The sequence below is a fragment of the Pan troglodytes genome, chromosome 1 (assembly GCF_028858775.2).
Source record: "Pan troglodytes isolate AG18354 chromosome 1, NHGRI_mPanTro3-v2.0_pri, whole genome shotgun sequence".
NCBI classification, from domain to species: domain Eukaryota; kingdom Metazoa; phylum Chordata; class Mammalia; order Primates; family Hominidae; genus Pan; species Pan troglodytes.
Genome location: NC_072398.2, coordinates 153,100,893 through 153,112,754, shown reverse-complemented (window position 1 = coordinate 153,112,754; position 11,862 = coordinate 153,100,893). Strand labels below are relative to the sequence as shown.

The window sequence follows — 11,862 nt, the reverse complement described above, 5'->3', positions numbered from 1 at the left end:
ACTACTTGGCACATTACCAGGCACACGGTAAAGACTTAACAAATGTTAACTTGGATTATCTTCATCATTAATTTTATTCATGTTTTGTGACTAAAGGATGTATTAGTGAAATAGTGGGTTTAGATAGGATAATACAATTAATGACTAGGGAACAGAGTTTTCCTGTGAAGTTAATAGGCCAAACAGAGTCAAATTCATACCTTTATCCTTGTGTTAACACAGATAGGTAAATGAGTTAGCAACTGAAATGCACTGTTGTTTCTACCAAGGCAGTGTCATACTTCCCTTTTAATTAACAATAAAGGAATCTTATATGTATTTACAGTGTCTACGTAATTGTGAAGTTTTTTCTCCAACATAAAAATATTTAAGAGATGTGAGTTCTATTGGTTTGTAATTTGCACCTTAAGTGCAATTGCATAACACAAAAAGGTCATGAACTTATTTTGCTACAACTTTTTATCCTCAAAAGGCAGAACAGAGCAAACTTTGAGTAAAGGATCACTTGCTTATATTTTAACCAAGAAAGTTAAGGCTAGTGCTGTTCAAATTTTCACTGAGTTTAAAAATGAGAGCTCAGAATACTAAAATGACATTTTAAAAAACGATTTTAAGTGGTTTTATTCATAGTAAATTTTTAAAATCAATTTTATTTTATTCTAAATCTATAATTAAGTCAAGATATAATTTGAGGATTTTTTACAAATTAAATGAAGAGGTCTAGCTGATTCATTTATTTTCTAGGACTATTCTTGACAGATTAATTCTTCACTGTCAGTAAGCCACCCAATTTTCTTTCATTTCACACACACAAAAAAAGGCTTTTGAAGTCCCTTCTGGCCAATTAATTGACCTAAAATTATCAGTTCTTATGATCCCATGATTCCAAGTTTTCCTCATACCCTTTAGTATTACTCTAAAAAACTGCACGAGAGGCTCGGGCATGGTTACTCATGCCTGTAATCCCAGCACTTTGGGAAGCTGAGGTGGGAGGATCACTTGAGGCCAGGAGTTCGAGACCAGCCTGGGCAACAGAGTGAGACCCCTGTCTCTATTTTTATTTTTAAGACAGCCTCATGCTTTGTTGCCCAGTCTGAAGTGCAGTAGCATGATCACAGCTCACTGCAACCTTGAACTCCTGGGCTCAAGCGATCTTCCTGCTTCAGTGTCCCAAATAGCTGGGACTACAAGCATGTGCTACGACACTTGCAAATTTTTAAATTTTCAGTAGAAATGAGTCTCGCTATGTTGCCCAAGCTGGTCTCAAACTCTGGGCTCAAGCGATTCTCCCACCTCAGCCTCCCAAAGTGTTGGGATTACAGGTGTGAGCCACTGCACCCACCCCCACCCCTCCCCTACCTCTATTTTTTTTTTTTTTTTTTGAGACAGAGTTTTGCTCTTGTTGCCCAGGCTGGAGTGCAATGGTGCGATCTCAGCTCACAGCAACCTCTGCCTCCCGGGTTCAAGCAATTCTCCTGCCTCAGCCTCCCGAGTAGCTGGGATTACAGGCATGTGCCACCACTCCTAGCTAATTTTGTATTTTTAGTAGAGATGGGCTTTCTTCATGTTGGTCAGGCTGGTCTCGAACACCTGAACTCAGGTGATCTGCCCGCCTCAGCCTCCCAAAGTGCTGGGATTACAGGCATGAGCCACCACAATTGTGTAAGTAATACATTATATATGCTCACTGGCAGGGGAAGATAGGTTTTTTTCCTAAATAGAGTAAATTCTAGTAGGGGAGATGAATAGTAATAAAATTAGTCAAAGTTATTGATATCTACTAATGTTAGTTATTATTCCAGGGTTCTTCATATAATGCTCTCAGCTAATCCTAACTAAGCAGTTAACGGATTTGAAATTTGGATTTAGGTCTGATTACCAAATTTTGGTAATCTAAATGTGAGGTGATTGAAGGTCTGTATTAGTATGGAGGCCGTGGAAATATGAAGTAATATGTAAGAGAAGTTTGAAAGCAACATTCATAAATCTTGACAATCTATTAAAATCTAGGAGATATAGAAGAATGAATCAAAAATAACTGCAAGGTTTGAGAAGCCATGAGAATGAAGGGTAGGTTTTGTTGGTTATATAAGAAGAAATATCAGGCCAGGCATGGTGGCTCATGCCTGTAATCCCAAAACTTTGGGAGGCAAAGGCGGGTGGATCACTTGAAGTCAGGAGTTCAAGACCAGCCTAATCAACATGGTGAAACCCTGTCTCTACTAAAAATACAAAATTAGCCGGGCGTAGTGGGGCATGCCTGTAATCCCAGCTACTTGGGAGGCTGAGGCAGAAGAATCGCTTGAACCCGGGAGACAGAAGTTGCAATGAGCCAAGATCACACCATTGCACTCCAGCCTGGGCAACAAGGGCAAAACTTCATCTCAATAAATAAATAAATAAATAAATTAATTAATAAAATATCTAACAGGTAACTTTAGATATGATATAATGGCTCAAGTAAGACAACAGGACTAGTGCTATTTATTATTTTTATCTCAGGCACATAAAATTAAGTTACTCATAAACCTTAGTTCATGACACACTCATGTATAGATGGATTCCTTTAATTTACTCCTTTATTTTTAATAATGTCATAAGCACCAACAGACCCACTAAACAAGAAAAGTTAGGATCTTATTAATAATTACAGGGAATCATGTCCCATCCTCTCCCCCATTATATTGTCTCCTTCCCATAAAGAAAACTTCAGTCCCACATGGCTTCACTGGGGAGTTCTTGCAAATATTTAGGGAAAAAATAAAACTAAATCCTACATGAACTCTTCCAGAAAACTAAAGAAATAATTCCCAACTCATTCTATAAAGACAATATTACTCTGTTAATAAAAGCGGACATCACAAGAAAAGATAACTTACACAACCAATAATTTATCATAAATACAGATACAAAACTTAACAAAATTTTATCAAATTGATTCCAGCAATATATTAAGAGGATAATGCATTATAACCAATTGGGAATTATCCTAGGAATGTTAAGGTTGATTTAACACTTGAAAATCAGTTAGTGTAACTCACAATATTAATAAATTAAAAATGAAAGCCATATGATTATCTCAATAGACACAGAAAAAGCATTAGATAAAATCCAACATCTGTTACTGATAATTACTCCAGCAAACTTAGTCTGATAAACGGCATCTAAGAAAAGCCTACAGCTAACATCTTACTTAACAGTGAAAGACTGGACATATTTCTCCTAAGATCAGGAACAAGACAAAGATATCTGCTCTTACCACTTCTATCTAACATTGTACTGGAGGTTCTAGCTAGTACAGTCAAGCCAGAAAAAGAAATGAAAGGCATCCAGACTGGAAAGGAAAAAGTAGAACTGTGCTCACCGATGATGTGATCATCTATGTATGTAGAAAATCTGATGGAATCTATGAAAAAGCCAATAGAACTAATAAGTTATTAGGCTGGGCTCGGTGGCTAACGCCTGTAATCCCAGCATTTTGGGAGGCCAAGGCAGGCGGATCACGAGGTCAGGACTTCGAGACCAGCCTGGCCAACATAGTGAAACCCCGTCTCTACTAAAAATACAAAAATTAGCTGGGTGTCGTGGGTCGCGCCTGTAGTCCCAGCTACTCGGGAGGCTAAGGCAGTAGAATCACTTGAACCCGAGAGGTGGAGGTTGCAGTGAGCTGAGACTGTGCCATTGCACTCCAGCCTGGGTGACAGAGTGAGACTGTCTCAAAAACAAAAACAAACAACAACAAAAAAAACTAATAAGTTATTTTAGCAGGGTTGCAAGATATAAAACCAGAATACAAAAATTGTATTTTTTAATTTTAATTTGTTTTCTTTTAGAAATAGGGACTCACTCTGTCACCCAGGCTGGAGTACAGTGATATGATCATAGCTTACAGTAACTTTGAGTTCCTGGGCTCAAGAGATCCTCCTGCCTCTGTTTCCCAAGTGGCCAAAACTACAGACACACACCACCAGGCCTGGCTAATTTTTAAATTTTTTGTAGAGATGGGGTCTACTACGTTGCCCAGGTTGTTCTTGAACTCCTGGCCTCAAGCAACCCCCCTGCCTCAGCCTTCCAAAGTGTTGGTTGGGATTAAAGGAATGAGATACAGCGCCTGGCCCCAAAATTATACTTCTGTATGCAGGTTGAATATCCCTAATCTGAAAATCTAAAATCCAAATGCTCCAAAATCTGAAACCTTTGGAGTACTGACATGACGCCACAAGTGGAAAATTCCACACTTGGCCTCATGTGACAGATCAGTCAAAACATAGTCAAAACTTTGCTTTGGCCGAGCAAAATGGCTCACGCCTGTAATCCCAACACTTTCAGAGGCCAAGACAGGTGGATTACCTGAGGTCAGGAGTTCGAGACCAGCCTGGCCAACATGGTGAAACCCTGTCTCTACTAAAAATACAAAAATTAGCCAGGCATAGTGGTGGACACCTGTAATCCCAGCTACTTGGGAGGCTGAGGCAGGAGAATCGCTTGAACCCAGGAGGTGGAGGTTGCAGTGAGCCGAGATTGCGCCATTGCACTCCAGCCTGGGCGACAAGAGCAAGACTCCATCTCAAAAACAAAACAAAACAACTTTGCTTCATGCAAAAGTTATTTAAAATATTCTATGAAACTACCTTCAGGCTATATGTATAAGGTGTATATGGAACATAAATGAATTTCATGTTTAGACTTGGGTCCTATCCCCAAGATAGCCTGTTTTTATATATATATATATATATATTCCAAAATCCAAAAAAGATCTGAAATCTGAGGCCAGGCACGGTGGCTCATGCCTGTAATCCCAGCACTTTGGGAGGCTGAGGCAGGCGGATCACGAGGCAGGAGTTGAGACCAGCCTGACCAACATGGTGAAACCCTGTCTCTACTAAAAATACAAAAATTAGCTGGATGTGGTGGCATGCACCTGTAGTCCCAGCTACTCAGGAGGCTGAGGCAGGAGAATTGCTTGAACCCGGGAGGCAGAGGTTGCAGTGAGCCGAGATTGCACCATTGCACTCCAGTCTGGGTGACAGAGTGAGACTCTGTCTGAAAAAAAAAAAAAAAAAAAATCTGAAATCTGAAACATTTCTAGTCCCAAGCATTTCAGATAAGGGATACTCAACATGTACTAGCAACAATCATTAATTTAAATCTAAAAAACAACACCATTTACAGTAGTATAAACAACTATGAAATTATTTAGGGATAACTGACAAAAGATGTGGAAGATCTGCACATTGAAAACTACAAAACATTTCTGAGAAATTATAGAATATGTATATAATGGGGGGGACATACTGTGTTCATGGATCAGAAGACTTAACATTATTAAGATATTAATTCTCCCTAGATCCATCTACAGATTCAATGCAATCCCAATCAAAATCCCAGCATATTATTTTGTGGATATTGACAAACTGATTCTAAAGTTTATATGAAAAGGGAAAAGACTTGGAATAGCCAACACAGTGTTGAAGGAGAAGAACAAAGCTGGAGGACTAACACTACTCAACTTTAAGACATACTATAAACCTACAGTAATTGATACAGTGCGGTGTTGGTGAAATAATAAACAAAAAGATCAACGAAACTGAATAGAGAGCCCAGAAATAGATCCACGTAAGTATAATCAACTGATCTTTGACAAAGGAGCAAAGGCAGTAAAATAGAGAAAAGATTATTTTCAACAAATGGTGCTGGAACAACTGGACATCCACTTGCAAAAAACTGAATCTAGAAACAGACCTTACATTCTTCACAAAAATTAACTCAAAATGAATCACAGACTTAGAGCACAGAACTATAAAACTCCTAGAAGAAAACATAGACAGAAATCTGGATGACCTCAGATTTGGAGTTCACTTTTTAGCTATGATACCAAAGTCACAATTCATGAAAGAAAGAATTGATAAGCTGGACTTCATTAAAATTAAAAAATTCTGTTCTGCAAAAGACACTGTGAAAAGAATTAAAAGATAAGCCATAGACTTGGAGAAAATATTTGCAAGAGACATATCAGATAAAGGACTGTTATCCAAAATACACAAAGAACTCTTACAACTCTGTAATAAGAATACAAACAACCCAATTAAAAAATGGACCAAAGGGCTGGGGACAGTGGCTCACGCCTGCAATCCCAGCACTTTGGGAGGCCGAGGTGGGCGGATCACCTGAGGTCAGGAGTTTGAGACCAGCCTGACCAATATAGCGAAACCCCATCTCTACTACAAATACAAAAATTAGCCGGGTGTGGTGGCAGGTGCCTGTAATCCCAGCTACTCGGGAGACTGAGACAGGAGAATTGCTTGAACCCGGGAGGCGGAGGTTGCAGTGAGCTGAGATCATGCCACTGCACTCTAGCCTGGGTGTGACAGTGCAAGACTCCATCTCAAAAAAAAAAAAAATGGACCAAACAAAGATCTTAGGAGACATCTCACTGAAGAAGATACAGATGGCAAATAAACATATGAAAAGGTGCTTTAATATATTATTTAATATAATTCTAATTTAATATTTATTCATTTAATATATATTCAAGGAAATGCAAATAAAAATGACAATGAAATACCACTCCACATCTATTAGAATGGCCAAAATTCAGAACACTGACAATATCAAATGCTGGTGAGGATGTGGAGCAATATGAACTCTCATTCATTGCTGGTGGGAATGCCAAGTGGTAAGCTACATGGTGGTTTCTTATAATACTAAATATGCTCTTACCATATAATCCAGTAATCATGGTCCACAAGAACCTGCATACAGATATTTATGTCAACTTTATTCATAAACACCAAAACTTGGAAACAACCAAGATGTCATTTGGTAGGTGAATGGATAAACTGTGGTACATGCAGGTAATAGAATATTATTCAGTGCTAAAAAGAAATGAGCTATCAAGCCATGAAAAACATAGAGGAAACTGAAATGCACATAACTATGTGAAAAAAGTCAATATGAAAAGGCTACATACTGTGTGGTTCCAACTGTATGACATTCTGGAAAAGTCAAAACTATGAAGACAGTAAAAAGATCATGGTTACCAGGAATTATGGGGGAGAAAAGCATAAGTAAGTGGAGTAAAGAGGACTTTTAGGTCAGTGAAACTGCTCTGTGCAATACTGTAATGATGGACACATGTCATTGTACATTTACCCAAAACCCACAGAATGTACAACTCAGGAGTAAACCCTAATGTAAACTATGGACTCTGGGTGATAATGATGTGTCAGTATAGGTTCATCATTTATAACAAATGTACCACTCCAATAGGTGGTAATAATGGGGTTATCCAGTGTTGATAATGGGGGTGACTAAGCATGTGCAGGGACAGAACATATACAGGAAATCTCTATCTTCTACTCAATTTTGCTGTGAACCTAAAATAAACTCTATTAAAAAAAAAGTTGGCTAGAAAATTCCAAAAGAAAAAAACAAAACAAGATAAAACAAACCTAAAATAAATATTTAAATGATAGGCCTAAACTCATTGATATTAATAATTACATTAAATGTTAATGGACTAAATGCTGCAATTAAAAAAACAGATTTTAGACCTGGCACGGTGGCTCACGCCTGTAATCCCAGCGCTTTGGGAGGCCTAGGTGGGTGGATCACAAGGTCAGGAGTTCGAGACCAGCCTAGCCAACATGGTGAAACCCCATCTCTACTAAAAATACAAAAATTAGCTGGGTGTGGTGGTGGGAGCCTGTAATCCCACCTACTCAGGAGGCTGAGGCAGGAGAATCGCTTGAAACTGGAAGGCAGAGGTTGCAGTGAGCCGAGATCGTGCCACTGCACTCCAGCCTGGGCAACAAGAGCGAAACTACGTCTCAAAAAAAAAAAAAAAAAGAAAACCCAGATTTTATCAGAATTGATTTTTGTAAAAAGCAAGGTCCAAACATATGCTGTGTCCAAGACATATACTTTACATATAAAAACATAGATAGAGTGAAAGTAAATAGCTAGAAAATTATATACCATGCAAACTGTAAACCTAAGAAAGTTGGGGGCCAGATGCAGTGGCTCACGGATGCAATCCTAGCACTTCTGGAGGCCAAGGTGGGAGAGTTGCTTGAGCCCAGGGTTTCAAAACCAGTCTAAACAACACAGTGAGACCCCATTTCTATAGAGAAAAAAAAAAAGAGCTGGGCATAGTGCTGCATGCCTGTAGTCCCAGCTACTTGGGAGGCTGAGGAAGGAGGATCGCTTGAGCCCAGGAGTTCAAGGGTACAGTGAACTGTCATTGTGCCACTGTACTTCAGCCTGGGTGACACAGCGAGATGCTGTCTCTAAAAAATAAATGAATGAATAAAAAGAAAGCTGGTGGCCGGGCATGGTGGCTCACGCCTGTAATCCCAGCACTTTGGGAGGCCGAGGCAGGCGGATCACGAGGTCAGGAGATTGAGACCATCCTGGCTAACACGGTGAAACCCTGTCTCTACTAAAAATACAAAAAATTAGCCGGACGTGGCGGCACACGCCTGTAGTCCCAGCTACTCGGGAGGCTGAAGTGGGAGAATGGTGTGAACCCGGGAGGCAGAGCTTGCAGTGAGCGAGATGGCGCCACTGCACTCCAGCCTGGGTGACAGAGCGAGACTCCATCCCCGCTGCCAAAAAAAAAAAAAAAGAAGAAAGAAAGTTGGTGTGACTATTTTAATGTAAGATAAGTTTAAGACAATGAGGTAAGAAGAAAGACATTTCTTACTGATAGGCTGGGCACAGTGGCTCACACCTGTAATCCCAGCACTTTGGGAGGCCAAGGCAGGCGGATCACTTGAGGTCAGGAGTTCCAGACCATCCTGGCCAACATGGGGAAACCCCGTCTGTACTAAACACACACACAAAATTAGCTGGGTGTGATGGTGTGCTGCCTGTAATCCCAAATATTCAAGAGGCTGAGGCAGGAGAATTGCTTAAACCTGGGAGGCGGAGATTGCGAGCTGAGATTGTGCCACTGCACTTCACCCTGGGGCGATAGAGTGAGACTCTGCCTCCAAAACAAAAAACATACTGCTGAAAGGGTCAATTCAAAAAGAAGATATCTTATAATCATAATGTGTGTGCAATTAAACCTGAAATTACATGAAACAAAAACAACAGAATTAAAGGGAGAAAAAAAAATTCTGGCTGGGCGTGGTGGCTCACACCTGTAATCCCAGCATTTTGGGAAGCCGAGCTGGGTGTATCACTTCAGGTCAGGAGTTCAAGACCAGCCTGGCCAACATGGTGCAACCCTATCTCTACTAAAAATAAAACATTAGCCAGGCATGGTTGCGCGGGCCTGTAATCCCAGCTACTTGGGAGGCTGAGGCAGGAGAATTACTTGAACCTGGCATGCAGATGTTGCAGTGAGCCGAGATTGTGTCACTGCACTCCAGCCTGGGCGACAGAGTGAGATTTCATCTCAAAACAAAAACAAAAACAAAACAAAACAAAACAAGCAAACAAAAAACTACATAGTTGAAGATAGAAATAGCCAAAAATTAGTAAAAATACAGATCTAAAACATGATCAACTACCTTCAGCTAGTTAATATTTATAGAGTAATACACTCAGTAATTGCTGAATACACATTCTTTTCAAGTGAACTTAGTATGTTCATCAAGCTATTCTGGGTCAAAAACTTTCAGGGATCTTTTACCATCATGCACCTTATATTTTCTATACCATGAATCTTGGGAAAAAGAGCTAAAGGTTATCACAATTTATTACTTGCTTGAATCATGTCAGTATTTTTTGAGGGGCAATTAACTGCTATTTCTATTTATAAAAATACATAATATATTACAAATAAATTAAAATTTATTATACAATATAATTTTTTTTCAGGTGCAAATATATACAGAGCTTCATAATCAGCCCAAGACCACATAGAGCAAACATGAATGATATTTCCCAAAAGGCTGAGGTAAGTCTCAAAAGTAAAAATAAAAATAAAAGAGGGAAATGTAGAGTTGACTGTAGAATTGCTGAAAGGACAGTCATTTGGTGGAAAGGTCATATTTAGGAGTTCATAATTAATAACATAATGGCAAGATGTAAAACAAGAAGAGATACAATTCACCAGCTGGTCTTGGGCTAGTATTTTCATTTGGGTTCTAGGAAATTCTACAAAGCATGAGTAGTAAATTTGTGAATGATAGTGAAGTGGATGTGATAGCTAGCATTCTGAGTAGAATTTTAAATATTTTGTTCTTGATAACTCTTAGAAATTATTATTTTAGTATTAAAACAAAGTTTGACCTATACTCATAGGAGAAAACATAATTCCCTCTTAGGTAAGGAACCTTTTTAAGTGCCTTATATATATATTTTAATTTTTAGCTTTCTTCTGGTTCTTGACTGTAGATACTGAGAGTTGTTGTAAGAAGAGCTCAGTTGCTGACACCTCAGAATTATAAAGTTAACCCTTAAATGGCCAATGACACATAATAGATTATAAAATACAAGTTGGATGTGCCACAGATTAATTAAGTAATTGTCATTATCACTAGGAAAAAGGATTTGGTGTTCTGAGGCACACATTTTATTTACTGAAATTTCATTTAGAAATCAGCTTAATTTTCAAAGTGGTAAAAATAATTTGCTCTTCTGGTTTTAGAGTGGAGGAAAATCATTTCTTCAGTCTTCTACCAGATTCCCATTCTTTGTGAAGCTGTTGCCATATGGAATTCCTCTTACAGCCCGCCCCCATATAGAATGATATAGCCTTCTTACACATTTTTAATGTGGCTTAAAGAAGTTATAGATGGGAAGTAATAGTAACAACATAAATCACAGCTTGTGCACACAGACCATGGTGTACCTCAGCCACAAATAAGGACTAAAGGACTGGCCTTTGGTTTTGCTTATATTGGATATAGAAACCAGGAAGGGTGTAAAATGTGAATTAGGCTCAAACTTTAAAGCCTAAACTTTTGCTTTGTTTTCAACTTCACCAAATTTACTGAAATTAGTTTGGGTACCTTTTTAGCAAGTGATATCAAATCTGAATCTTTAATAATGGAGTTAGACAATAAAAGACAGTTGTTTTTAATTAGAATTCAGAATTTGATTTTTATATTTTACTGGCTTTCAGCTTCAGTGGAATGCTACCCACAAAATGAGATTTCATTACTATATAACAGTGGAATTTCTACTCTCATATTTTCTGTAATGTCATTTTTCATAGTTAGGTTTTAGAAAGTATCTAATCAGGTTGTGATGGTCAAATAAAGGGTTCAAACACATTTCTATTTTCTGTTTCAATAAATATTTTTTATATTGCTTATTCTTATCTATCTTTACCTAATTTCTTCCTATCTTTTTCGTTAACTTTCTTTTCTTTATTTTCTTCTAATGAAGATTCTGCTTTCTTCATCTAAACCTGTCCCAAAAACCTATGTACCAAAACTTGGCAAGGGTGATGTAAAGGATAAGTTTGAAGCCATGCAGAGAGCCAGGGAAGAAAGAAATCAAAGGAGATCTAGAGATGAAAAACAAAGAAGAAAAGAACAATATATTAGAGAGAGAGAATGGAACAGGAGAAAGCAGGAGGTTATTTTATTTTACTTTATTCTCGTGAAAATATTTGTTTGCATTTTTTCATTTAAATTGTATTTATTCACATTAACCACATTTCATATTAACTATAACTAAAATACTTTTCTGTATTTGTAACCTAATTTAAACTCTGCATATAATGTGATTTAGTCTAATTTTTGGACATGTGCTCACATTAATTTATTTAACCATCTAGATTAAAGAAATGCTTGCTTCTGATGATGAGGAAGATGTATCTTCTAAAGTAGAAAAGGCTTATGTTCCAAAATTAACAGGTAAGAAGCTTGAGGGGTAAATAGTAAATTAAATTGCAAAATAGAA

The 11,862-nt window shown here is 38.1% G+C and overlaps 1 protein-coding gene across 8 annotated transcripts in view; it reads left to right on the top strand.

Annotated features, from left to right (window-relative positions):
* Positions 1-11,862, top strand: part of NEXN (nexilin F-actin binding protein) — a 57,602-nt gene that overhangs the window by 18,446 nt on the left and 27,294 nt on the right. For 4 of the 8 annotated variants that reach the window (XM_009423866.5, XM_009423886.5, XM_009423850.5 and 1 more), the window contains exons 2-4: positions 9,829-9,907; positions 11,344-11,535; positions 11,738-11,816. In XM_009423866.5, the coding sequence (XP_009422141.3) occupies positions 9,881-9,907; positions 11,344-11,535; positions 11,738-11,816 (298 nt within the window). In that variant the 5' untranslated portion in view covers positions 9,829-9,880. The remainder of the gene's footprint in view (positions 1-9,828; positions 9,908-11,343; positions 11,536-11,737; positions 11,817-11,862) is intronic. The other 4 variants (XM_063817008.1, XM_009423894.5, XM_009423876.5 and 1 more) reach the window with 1 other exon arrangement.